A 13,824-nucleotide genomic window follows, 5' to 3' on the forward strand; every position below is an offset into this window, starting at 1 on the left:
ATCCAAACTCTGATACAAGGAAAAGGAAGGGGCCCTGGGGATTTCTCAGCCTCCAGACAGGCAATCGGCCTTCTCCCACAATCAGAATTCAAAGATTAGCAATAAGCAATTCTGAAAAACAAAGCTAATCATAAAATCAATCCATAAGAAACTAACACCAAATAAGAAAATTAAGGAACCAAACTTAGTGGAGCAAAAAAAAAAAAAAAAAAAATCTAAAAATGAATACAATTGACATTCTTACAGATCCACAGGATGCCACACACATTAAAAAACAGACCAAAGGTCTATGCACTGACTAATCTAGCAGTAGGAATGCAGTAGAGAAAAAGCTGGATAAACAAGATCATTTCTGCCAGAGGCAAGGAAGAGGAGGACTTAATATAGTCAAACAAGTCCTCCCTGAGAAGATGTTTGAGTTAAAGCATAAAAGGCGGGAGAGCAGTCCTGAATGACAAGAAGCCTCCAGCATGCCAGAATATGACCAGGCAAGGAGCAGAAAATAAGCTCAAAGCCAAGCTCAACTCTTAAGGAATCAAAAGGAGGCTCCCAGCATGTTCAGAAGGATAGAGGATTCAGGCAATATAGATCACACTGGGCCTTGCAGGCTATGGTAAGAAATCTGGGTTTTATTCTAAGAGCAAAGGGAAGTCATTAGATAGCTTTTTAGCAAGGAACTGACTATCTGATTTACATTTTAAAAAGATCACTTTGCCTGCGGTGTGGAAAACAGATTAGAGGCGGGAAAGAATGGAAAGGACTGTGGTGGTGTGAACCAAGGATAGCAAGTTTCATTACAGGCTCTAAAATTTTAAAGTCCTTATCTTTCATAAATACTAAAATATTTATGAATGAAATGATGTCATGTGAAATGTTCCAAAATAATCCACAGGTATAGATGAAATAAGATTGCTCATGGGCTGAAAATTGTTAAAGCTGGGAGATTAGTACTTGGGGATTCATGATACCATTCCCCACCTTTGTAAATGTAGAACGTTTCACAAAATAAGGTTTTACTTTAAATCTTTTTAAGAGATAGAGGTGGGGAAATTAAAACAATTAAAGATAGTTCATTTTGATCTTCTAAAGGTAAATTCTAATATAAACTCTACACCCATAAACATTTACAGTTCCTAGTGTAAAATATAAAGGATTGTGCATCACTTACGCAGAAACGTGTGCAGAAACCATGTTAAAATGATACTAGAGAATGAACTAGGGATGCAAATAAGAATGGTGAAAATGCTGTGTGTGGGCTATGGAAGGATCCAGCCTGTTACAGCAAGAACAATTAATTACTAGGGCAAGTTGATGGGTTTATCTATGTGTTCTCAACATGTTGGGGGAAAGGACGTAGTCTTCAAATTAGCAAGAAGATTTCAAACATCTCCCATTTATATTTTCTCAAAAGGGAAGATCAGATCAATGTACTGAATAGAAGATTCCAGATTGCTTGAGGAGGTAAGAAATCTGGATACGAGATAAACCATTAGTCACAGTACTTTCCTTATCCAGTCATGAAAATGTCTAACAGGAAAGATGTAACACAGAAAGAAATTAAGAACCTACTATATAGTGGATACTTTCAGTATATTTATTTCACTTAATTTTCACAACAAACGTAGAAAGTAAACATCTTTCATACTTTTATAACTGAGGAATCTGAGGCTCAAAGAAGTTACCCAACCTGCCTGAAGGCTCACAGTAACTGTCACAATAAGATTCAATTCCAAAGCCTAGCTTTCTTTGCAGCACAGCTCAGGAAACTTTTCCCCATATAAACCAGGCTAAGCTTTCTTTCCACAGCTACTAAGCCTTGTATGCTTCACTCACCGAACCCATCATTTAATGTAACATTTTAGCCACAATCCCTTCCAACCTCACAAGCGGAGCCTGAAGTCTAGTGGGAACCAAGAACATACTTGTGAAGTTCCCTGAAGTACTTTGTCCAGATGCCCCCAGCCAGACATTCTTCACGGAGAGCCACAGCGGTGTCCTGCTTCAACAGGGCTTGACAGAGCTTGGGTCAAACCGTCGCTGCAACACCTCCCCACAGCACCCTGGAGGCCCCTCCTCAGCCACCTGCCACCATGACCGAGGCCCCCTCGCAGGTGTGCCGGAGCGACCACCAGGACTCGGAGGCCCCCATCAACCACCAGACTGGAGCTCTACGCCTCCTCCGTCTACCTGGCCGTGTCTTGCTGCTTTGACCCCGATGGTGGGGCTGTGAAGGACACTGCCTAATATTTTCTTCAGCAGTGTCATGAGGAGAGAGAATACGCTGAGAAACTGATGAAGCTGCAGAACCAATGAGGTGGCTGAATCCCAAACTCTTCAGGATACCAAGAAACTAAACCACGAGGACTGAGCAAGCTGGCTGAATGCAACAGAACATGTGTTACACTAGGAAAACAGTGTGAATCAGTCCCTACTGGAACGGCACAAACTGTTCACTGACAAATGATACCCACCTGTGTGATTTCACTGAGCCTCACTACCTGAATGAGCAGACGAAATCCGAAGAACTGGGTGACCATAACACCAGCTTGCACAAGCGGGGCCCACGAACCTGGCATGGCAAAGTATCTCTCTTACAAGCACACACTGGGAGACAGAGACACTGAGAGCTGAGCCTCAGGCTGGCTTCCCATGGCCACAGGGTCACCTTCCTGGTCACCAAGGCAGTGCATGCAAGTTGGGGTCACCTTTACCTCTTCTATAAGTTGCACCAAAACATCCATCTACATTCTTTCATTTGTACTATTCCTTCAAATAAAGTAATGTGGTATCCCTCCAAAAAGTTATGTATAATGTCACCCCAAAGGTTGAGCTCCTCTCCAAACTAACTTTCTCTTGCCTTCTATGATTAAAAGAGGTATCCAGCATTTCTCTGTGCCTTTTAAATAAAACTCAGATCTTTATTATGTTACAATTTTACCCAATATAATTTCTATTTAATAATGTGATAAGTAAATACCACTTCCTCTACAAAAATTTCAATCATCCAGGGAGAATTACTATTCCTCCAGTGCATCTTGGTCACTTTTCCATAACAGAACTTGCCATAGTGTACGTGGCGGTTGTGCAGGCCGCCTTCTCCCCGAAAGAGATGGTGTGCCTCCTAACCGGGATCTTCTCTCACCTTCCTCCAAATCCAGCCCCCATGCTACTGCAAGAGCAATCCTCCCAAGATGCACTCCTAGTAACAATTCTGCAGTATTTTCAGGTCGCTGGCTAGATTCAACCCCAGTCCCTTCAGATCTAAAGGCAAACAAGACCCTTCTTGATCAGGTCCCTTGATGTGGGTCCAGCCTTATCACCCCTCACTCCTTCACCTCTTAATTTATACTCCAATAACATAATGAACTGGCTGAACTTTCCTGAACATACTAGTTCTTATGCTGCATCCCTTTAAACTTGCTATGCCATGAAAAGGCCTCCCCCACTTGCCCACCTGGAAAACTCCCACTCCTCTATCAGGATTCTGCCCTCAAATGCTGGTTCCTTTGTGAAACTTTCCCTAACTACCTCAGTGAGAAGGTGGGAAAAGTTCCTCCTATGCTCCTGCTATACTGTGCGTCCCTCCACTCACAAGTACATGACTTCACTTTGCAATACCCCAGTCTCAATCAGCTGACCTTCACAGTTTGCCTGCCTCTCACAACCCCCACAGTCCCAAACCTGATCGAAAGCAAGTCGGAGAGAATGAACGGTCTTTTCTTCTTTTTATCACCTAGTTCAGTACCTTGCACAAAGCGGACACTCAATATTTATTGAATGAATGTAACTAAATTCCTTCTTAAATGTATAATTCATCAGAATAATAGAAGCTAAGATATGTAATAACAATTAAAAAATCAAACTGATACTACCAAAGACTCATAAAGACACTAATATGTTTCTTTAAAAATTGCAAATGTGGCTGTTTTTGCAATATCTCAACTGTGTAATTTTGAGCCATGGATAATTTTTTATTCCATTGCCACATCCCGGGAGACAGTGACAATGAAAGCAGTCTCCTAATTCTGAGAGATGAGGCAACCAAACATCCTGCCATCTCCTGAACAGAATTAAACAATAAGTTTCTCCATAGACAAGTATCAACCAAAGGTCAGCAAAATATACAGGAAGGACAGGAAAAAAGGTGGAGTAGCTAAATCTTTCACTGAAGTTAATATTAGAATCTGTCATATTTTAGAGAGCAAAATATAAAGAATTTTAAGAAACATAAAGTTGAGGGGTTAAAAGTATGATGTGCTGGGCTTTCCTGGTGGCGCAGTGGTTGAGAGTCCGCCTGCCGATGCAGGGGACGCGGGTTCATGCCCCGGTCCGGGAGGATCCCACGTGCCGTGGGGCGGCTGGGCCCGTGAGCCATGGCCGCTGGGCCTGCGTGTCCAGAGCCTGTGCTCCGCAACGGGAGAGGCCACAACAGTGAGAGGCCCGCATACTGGGGAAAAAAAAAAAAAAAAAAAAAAAAAAGTATGATGTGCTGAGAGTCACAATCAAGACTGGAGCAACCAGACTGAAAAAGGCAAGAACAAAAGGTCAGAGATGCTCAGGCTCAAGCCAAGGCCAGGTGGTAGAACAGAAGCAAGTTTAGGGTGGTTGTTCAGGTTGGAGCACTTAGAATGTCAGGGAGGAGGAGAACCTTAAGATCATTCTAAAAAGGTACACAAGGGGAAAAAAAAGTACTGTCTGTAAAAGGTCCTATCTAAATCCAAGATCAAAGCAAGATGGGGCAGAGTCTGAAAAAAGTCTCATGACAGAAACACAGGAAACTGGAATCTGGCCACAGAAAGAGCAAGAAGTTCATTATCTTCGCAATTCCACAGTCAGTGAGGACCAATGATGAAACAGTTTTAATAAAAATACACTGAGCTGGAAACCCTAGACCTTGTAAGCACCTCTTTCCAATTACTCTAACCTAAAAAGTGTTTTAGTATACAAAGCCAAACTGAAAGGAAGAAAAGGCTGAGTAGTTATGTAGCAAGTACATATGAAGAATGCCTGCATGAAATCTTCCTGGGTAAACTAGGAAAATAACATCTATTGTAACCAAGTTTGCTCGATTTCAATGGACATTAGTCTTTGTTTCAATTAACTATGGAGGCATAAATGTTGTGATGGGACTCCTTGTTCAAGGAATTTCAACTTGGAAAATAAGTGTGCAATGGTCCTTACCCAAAAAAAAAAAAGTTAAAACAGTCAACCTCACTCATCCATTCTAAAAATATTTATTGCACATCTACTTCACGTCAACATGTTTTAGGTATAGAGACAAGAGTGTTTTCCATAAAGCTTATATTCTAGAGGAACAGACAGACAAGAAATACAAATGAGGTAGTTCAAGACAATATTAAGTTTTATGAAGAAAATACAAAAAGGTAAAGGGAGAGTATTAACTGACCTAGAGCGTGCTTCTTACATAATACGTCAGGACTGAAACATGAATGCTCATTTGGCTGTTCTCTGAAATCTTCAGAGTATAGGAACAACAGGAATAAAGACACTTAGTCAAAAAATGAGCTTGGCATTTGGAAGTAAAGTTAATGTGGTAGGAGCCTAGCGATGGAGAAGATTAAGATGAAAAGAGATATAAGTAAATAGGAGTCATATAAGTCAGGCTTTGCAGTATTAGTGGAGTATTAGGTTGAGAAGAGAACAGAAGACGAGAATATAGCAGTAGAGACTACCAACCACTCTTTAAAGTTCTGCTATCAAAACTTTGGAAACACTATAGTGGAAATACTATAGCATGTTGAAGTGCTGATGTCAATGACCCAGAAGAGGAAGAAAATGATGATACAGGAGAAAAACAGTAACTGTAGAAGCAATATTTTCAGAAGGCAAGAGGAAATGGAATCCAGGGCATAAGTATAGGAATTGGGTTTTGCCAGGAATAGAGATGCTTTATCCATTAATATAAGAAAATTAGCAGAATGGGTAGAGATGCAAGTAGGCTAGTAAATTCAGAGGTAGAAAGAAGAGGAAATTGCCCTGTGATGGCTTTCATTTTCCCAATAAAGATAAGGTCTAAAAGAATGAGGCAACACAAGAAAGAAAAGGAGGGTTTAAATTGGAGATTTAAGGAAAGAGGAAGAGGTTTGAGACACTGATTTTCAATAGACATACTAGGGAATTGTAGGAATGTTAGCAGTACTGAGTGTGCATGTGAAATAGAGATTATATGCTTAAAATGAGACCAGTCAGCAAGGTTATCTTCATTTTTCTCCATCCATGTTCAGCTGTGAGGTTTGACAAACAAGTTGGCCAAGTTGGATTTAATCAGTTCAAATTTTGCCAGGTGAGTAAAACAGAAGAGCACAGGAGCAAGAAAATTAAAGGATGTTTTCAGTGGAGTGACTACAAGATGGACCGCTAAATCTACACTGAGAAAGTAGGGAAGAGGACATGGATGCTTCACAAAGCATGTTTTATATCCCCGAGCAGTCTGTAAACTCAAAGGCAAAAACCAAGAGTTCTATACTACATATACCTCACCAAAGAACACTACAGTGAAGCCTCTGCTAACCGATTGAGTCTTCTCCATAGTCCAGAACTCCATATAACATAAACTCATCAGATTTTTTAAACTTATTAAAAATTTTTTTTAAAAAGCAGCATTCTGAAGATCTTGAAAAATCAATTTATGGTTGACATGATGTTTTTGCTCTTAAGAGCAGGTGATTGGGTTCCCATGATTATTTCCATAGAAACAAAGATTAATAGCTGGACAATAACCAAAGGAACACTATGGCAATAGAAATTAAATTAATTAACTTCATATGGGAAAGTAAAGCCTAATTACTACAGGGCACCCATCTCAGAACAACTCCCCCTGTCCCACAGAATCTAATCAAGTGCATTTCTGGGCACTTTGCAATGCTAACTAGTCAAGTGAATTGGGACTTGGACACTATTGCTAACTATAGCCTATATCATTAAATGAATTTAAAATAATTCTAGAAGCAATCTGATCATCTGCTAAAATACTTAGTTTATAAGCATCTCCCCTTATCCTCAGGGAATACATTCCAAGACTCCCAGTGGATACCAAAACCACAGACAGTACCGAATCCTATATATACACTATGTTTTTTCCTATACATACCCACCTATGATAAAGTTTGATTTATAAATTAAACACAGTAAGAGATTGACAACAATAATAAAATAGAACAATTATAACAATACACTGTAATAAAAGATGTGAATGTAGTCCCCTCTTCTCAAAATATCTTACTGGACAAATATAATGCCTTTTCCATCTTAACTAAGCACTTAACACACACTGTGGCCGCACCCTTTGCAGTCTGAGTTGTGACAGCCAAGCTAGCCCAAATTTCTTTTTCCTTTTTCACAGTTTTGCGGATAGAAGATTCGTTCTTACCGTGGATATCAGCAACCTCAGCATACAATTTTTTTTCTTTCCTTACTAAGTCAAGGGCTTCCACTTTTTCACTTAAAGGAAGCACTTTACGGCTTCTCTTTGGCATATCCAAATTTCTGAATTGTCAGCATCACTAGGCTTGCATTTGGGGGCCATTATTAAGTAAAATAAGGGTTACCTGAACACAAGCCCTGAGATACTGCTGATAATCCAGATAGCTACTAAGTGACTAACAGGCAGGATACATGGGACAAAGGGATGATTCATGACCTAAGTGAGACAGCGTGAGATTTCATCATGCTACTCAGAAAAGTTCGCAATTTAAAACTTATGAATTGTTTATTTCTGGAATTTCCCATTTAATATTTTCGGACCACGGTTGACCACAAGTAACTGAAACCAAGAAAAGCGAAACCACAGATAAGGGCGGACTACTGTATATAAATTACTGAAAGTCCTTTGTTTTCGCTACTTTATTCTTTTCATATTTAAATAATGTCAAGAAAATCCTAGAGAACACAAAACATACTTTTAGTAAGTTAGATTCACATAAGAAGTATCACCATCTTTTGTACTCAGGAGATTTCTAACTATTCTTTTCCCAATGTCCAAAATATATGGTTTAGTCAGATCAGTTCAGTGAAATAAAGAAAAATTGAGTCCTGAAAGAATGTTAAGGAAGAAAAAGAGATAAAAGAAGGTTTGGTTCCCAGGTTGTATTTCTACTTAAATCACCAAATAGAACACACCATTAGCAAAGAATTAAAATAGCTTCCTTATCTGTAATATGAGAATACTAAAGTAGATACTTATACTAAAGTTTTCTTTCTGCTCCAAAAATTCTATTCCCAAACTAGTGCTTTGGACTTCCCCCTTTCAAAGGCCTTTTTGAAAAGGGATGCTAAAAGATTTAACCTTTCAATTCATGAGCCTATCACATATTTTCTTCCTCTGAATTACATTAACAGAAAAACCTAGAAAAAAAAAGATGAATATTTTAAATCAGAAAAAAATAGGCCAGCTAAGCTAATTATTGGCGACAGTCTCCAACATATGCAAGGTCTTGTTTCTCACTCACTCTTCTCACACCTATTCTCATTTATTTCTTCTCTCCCCAAGCCTTAAGCCTGACAGTGGGATCACACAGTCCTGAATGACTCCAGAGGACATTTAGGTTAGAGAACCCACAGGCAGAACTTATTTGGGAAAACAGGAGCTAACCATTTGCTAATGCAAGTCAGAGGTTCTTTCTTGTCTTTATATTCCCATCACCAAATAAAATAATAGATATATAATAACAGATACCTAAGTTAACTCCGCTATATAATTTATTACATCAGTGATTCTCACCAGTGATTTCTTTTTAGAAATGCAAAATTTCGGGTCCTACCTGGACTTACTGAATCAAAAATTTGGGGAGTAAGTTTCAGCACTCTGTTTAAAAAGCTCTCCAGGTGATGCACACTCAAGCTTGAGAACCGCTGTATTAAACATGTCAGGAAATCACCTTCCTGTTCATTATTGCTGGTGGCAAGCAAGGAAACAAACAAAAATGCTGATTTTTCTCAGCTGCCACCACTTACAAATGCTTGGGCCCACATTATGCTGTCAACCACTTAACTTCTGTTTCCAGCCCACACACAAGATGAACTTTAGAGTCAAATAACTTGAGTTAAACTTATGGCTCTTAGAGTTAACAGCTATGTGACCTTATCCAAGTTAATTAAACTCTTGGAGCCTCAGTTCCCTCATCTGTAAAGCAGAAATAACATCACATACCTCCATGAATAAGATACAGCTTACAGAAAGGTGTCCAGGACAGTGCCTGGCACACAGCAGACCTTCAATAAATGTAAGATCTTCTTCCTTTCTTCCCTACCACCTGTACCAAGTCCCTGCTGCTTTACACAGACAACACCCTAAAGAAGACAGCACTTTAGCACCCCTCTGAGAAACGTTACCAATGCCTCCCATACCGAAAAGCTCTCTGGCGAGGTTTTTCTTTTGGAAAATACCACAGGAGAGACATGAAGTGTTATGAGTCCTACAGAATCATATACAGAACAGCGATTCTAAAAAGGTGGTCTACAAGCTAGTGGAAAAAGCAAATCATTCAAAAGTGTGTACCTGTGTAACTTAAAAAATAACTGACGTTAAGCACAATATAGGCAACTTTCTCTTAAGTGTCCATAATTAATTAATGACAACTGGGGATTAACGCTAAACTTCACCGGGCAGGAGGTGTTAACATCAGAAAACGCAAAAGAACTGGAATACATGACCTATATTAAAGTGGTCCAGGCATTCCAATTTCACTGTCAAATTCTTTGTCCCAATGTTATCACACTATATATCTTGTTTTGGGGTTCCAAAAAATATATGGTCTCCAGGGGAACCCCTCCTCCAAAAAAAAAACCACTGCCATAAATGACACCTAAAAATTGGAGAGTATTACTCCTTTTTGTAAGTTTATAATTTTGAGGGGATTTTACCATAAACAATTCCCAACTTCAGCTCCGCACTCCCTCTAATATTAAGTCCAATATTAAAATGTTTAATTTGACTACTAGCCTATTCATGGAGACGAAAATAGGTCAGTGCACGTGGTATGTCATTATACTAGAATATTTCGCAGGGTAACCAAGTTAGCAGCGTCAGTTCAATGAGCGCTTGCAGGTTTCACTCGTACTCCTCAAGTTGACAACTAAGACGGGACAGCCCTCTATGTTTGCTGTTCTGTTAGAGTAGCCAACATTCCCAACTGTAGGACCATAGGGAAGCTGAGGCATTCGTATCTTCTTACGGGGACATTTTTCCAGAGAACTCGTAATAGGAAAGCTAAACCAACAACAGGCTGGGAACTGCAAAGCCACAAACTTAGTGCCCTGCCCGCCGGGAGCTCGAATGCCTGCACCGGCTACTTAACGACTGCAACCTAACAACTTCTAGACACAAGACAGCAGAGCGGGGTGACGGTTACTCACTTTTAACATTCAACACTGTCCCCCTCACCTTACTCAGCAGGACATCCTCCCCACCGCCAACCCCCGGAACCCCTTGGGCCACCTTTACCGCCTCCTCCCAGCACCACTACCCTAGAGTCCCCAGGCGCCAAGCGAGGGTCCCGAGCGAGGCCGGGAGCCGACGGCTGCCCGGGTCTCCGCGTCCCAGGACGCCCCAGAAGCCGCTGGCCGGTGCCCCGCTTCCCCCCGACCCCATTAGCCCCACTCCTCACTCCAAACCCGCTGTCCCGGCCCCGCGGCCCGCCGGTCCCGCACCTCTTCCCCAGACAAACCCGGAACCGGGAGCCGGCCCCCGCCCAGGGGCGGGTTTAGGCCCAAGCCAGGCCACGGAGTCCCCGGCTCCCGCCCCACCGCCCGGGCCGCCCCGAAACTCGTGCCGGGACGGAGGCGGGGAAGCGCTGCGAGGCCTGGCCCGGGAGCCCGCTCCTCCGGCCGGGGCAGGACACGACTCACCTTCGTACTGTAGGTCCACCAGAACCAGCAGGAAGGGGAAAACCGAGCCCAGCCGGCTGGTCACAGAGCCGGGTGCCACCATGTCCGAGGGCGCGGGCGCTGAGGAGGAGCAAAGGTGCGGGGCCCACCAGCCCCCGCCGGCGCTCACGCTGCAGCTGCGCCCACCAGCCGTCCGCTCTTGCTCGGGCCTAAGGCGGCTGGCGCCCCGCGGAAGAAGGCAGCGGTAGGCGGGGCCCGGGCGGGGCTACGCCCCGAGCGCTGCCGCCGCCCAATCACCTTCTTCCTGGCCACTTTCCTACTGGGCTCGCCGGGGTCGTGGTTCGCGCTGATAGGCTGTAGGGGCCGCTGCCCCCGCCCCTTCTCTGATAGGATAACGTGGAAGCACGAGACAAGACTGCGTCCGCCTGCGGTGGAGCTGTCAGGAGCTCCAAATCGCTGCGGCGGGCCGGAGGGAGGCGGCCGGGCAGCTGTGTGGCAGCCGCCGAGTCCGCATGCGCAGGCCGCGGAAGGCTTTTTGGGCTGGTCCCCGCGCGCTGGGTCGGCGAGGAGGAGGATGTCAGCAATCCGAGGTTTTCCAGCGTGCTGTTTGGGAAAAGGTGAATCAGCCGCTTCCGCAGTGAGAAGCCAAACCTGGCCCCAGGAAGTCTGCGGGGGTGGATCGGGGAACAGGACAAGTGGCAGAGCCTACTACCTCCCTCAGAGAGTCTCGGAACCTACACGGACCGCCCTGAAGAGCGGTGGCGAAACGATCAGGAGAAGCTCGGGCTCAGTAAAGTAGGGTGAGCCGATGGAGCCGGGAGCATGTCAGGACAACCAGGTACATTAGGGACCTAAGGGAGGTAAGTGAGAATGGCATGGAAGATTGGGACCCATTCCCTGACTGTCCAGTGGACCAGCGTGTCCAGAAAAAGAGCAATTCTGGAAGATTCTGTGCAGAAGAAACCAGGGAAGCACAGCAGCTAAGAGAGCAAAGGGCTCTTGAGAGTGCAGCCAACGTCAACTATAAGGAAAAAAAGAGAGACGTGTTAGGACGGATCTTGTATCTTGTGCTCAACAGAGGAAACTCAACAAGGTAAAATTCAAGTTACACAATTTGGCATTAAACTTGTTCACCGCCACTTCCTCCGGCGTCCTCAACGCAACGCACACTATGCACCAGTGATGTTTCACATGGGATGAAACAGTAATGCCTTTCTGTGTTAAGCGCTGTCAAGGGCAAACTTATTACTTTACCAGTGAGTATGCATTTGCTATCTTGGTGCTACTGCACACTTTAGAACTCATGAATGATAAATGGCACAGTGAATTCGGTATTTCCTAAAAATACACTCAGGAGGGTAAAAGCTTTCTAAGCTTTTATTCCAGAGGGAAGTAAGCAAAGGAAATGGTTTGGAGAAAGGGAAAACAAACAAAAAACTGAGTCCCTTAGTAGTTGTGGTGGAAAGCAGTGTAACATAATGTGAAGAGCAGAGGATTCAGATCCAAGAAATGTAGTTCCCCACCACAGTTGTTATCTAGGTTATCTTCATCTGTAAAGTGGGTATGATACTGATGGCCTCAAAGGTTTGTTTTGAGGTTTCATGAAGTGGGTAAAAATGCTTGTAAATTATAAAGTATTATACAAATGTTACTTATCCTTCTAACAAGAGCAAATCATGAGACTCCTCTTTGGATTTTTTTTTTTTGTTTTGGTTTGTCCTTTTCCTTATCGACTATCACAAGGTGGTGTTAGTGAAAAAACAGCAATGATTTCAGTGTCTACAAGTAGTGAAGACATCATCCAGATGAGGTACCGTTGCCAAGGCAGCCAACATTGCTGATCAAAATGGAGAAAGTATTGTAAACAAATACTACTACACCATGAATTATCACCAGAATGCTGCCTGTGATTCTGGTCCTAAGGAATAAGCAGTGCTAAAGAAGTTCTAAGGATGGAAATTAAAAATGATTAACGAGAGGACAGACCTTGTGCTATAGATAATAAAAATAACAAGGGCCTTCATTGTTGAGTGATTTTGGAAATTCATTGATCAAATTGCATAGCCATGAATCCTAAAGTCTTAAAACTAGGATTTACAAAGTATCTCTTGAAAGAGATAATTTTACAACAAAGAAGGAAACATTTTAAACAGCAATAAGTGTACAGTGTTAAAATTATCCTTATATGTATAAAATGCTTAGGAATGTTTTCTCCAATGTTCATCTGGGCATAGTTTTCACCTGATCACTCTTGCCAATAAAACCAAAGTAATCCAGTGATTGTAGAGAAAATTATAAATATTGTTTGCATTTATCAACATTTATGCAGTCCTTTTTATTTTTATTTATTTATTTTTAAAATATTTTATGTATGTATGTATTTGTTTATTTGGCTGCACCGGGTCTTAGTTGCAGCACACGGTATCTTTAGTTGTGGCATGTGTGTGAGATCTACTTCCCTGGCCAGGGATCAAACCCAGGCCCCCTGCATTGGGAGCGCAGAGTCTTAGCCACTGGACCACCAGGGAAGTCCTGCAGTCCTTTTAAAATTAAGCATAAACACCATACTGTAATTGATAGAACCTATTCATTATGATAGTAAAAGACAAAATAATGGTAGAATATTTAAATTGCACTATATGCAAAACCAGCAATATTATATAATTTATAATATATAAAAATATATTGATCTAAGTTTATTGACCAGAAAAATAATTTTGGTAGAGAGTAGTGGACAGATCTAGAACACATTTTTTGGAGGAAAGGAGATCAGATTTCCTGATGGATTAGCTCTGGGGAGAAGTAAATGTTCAAAAGCAAATATGATATTTATAACATCTTTTTGCACCACATTAAAAACAAAATAGGTAACATTATAAAGAACATAATGAATGCTGAAGTATACATCCTTCTGCATTTATCCTTATGAACTTGTGCTTTCATTTCTATAAAAGGGATTTCTAAAAGTGGGATTGCTTT

General features: G+C 42.0%; 1 protein-coding gene across 1 annotated transcript in view; it reads right to left on the reverse strand.

The window, feature by feature from the left end:
• DNAJC3 (DnaJ heat shock protein family (Hsp40) member C3) overlaps positions 1 to 11,056 on the reverse strand; it is an 87,615-nt gene extending 76,559 nt beyond the window's left edge. Inside the window, exon 1 of the mRNA XM_082675939.1 lies at positions 10,867 to 11,056. Coding sequence (XP_082532065.1) covers positions 10,867 to 10,948 — 82 coding nt within the window. The 5' untranslated portion in view covers positions 10,949 to 11,056. The remainder of the gene's footprint in view (positions 1 to 10,866) is intronic.
• Between the last annotated feature and the right edge of the window lie 2,768 nt (positions 11,057 to 13,824).

Source organism: Grampus griseus (assembly GCF_964374135.1).
Source record: "Grampus griseus genome assembly, chromosome: 18".
NCBI classification, from domain to species: domain Eukaryota; kingdom Metazoa; phylum Chordata; class Mammalia; order Artiodactyla; family Delphinidae; genus Grampus; species Grampus griseus.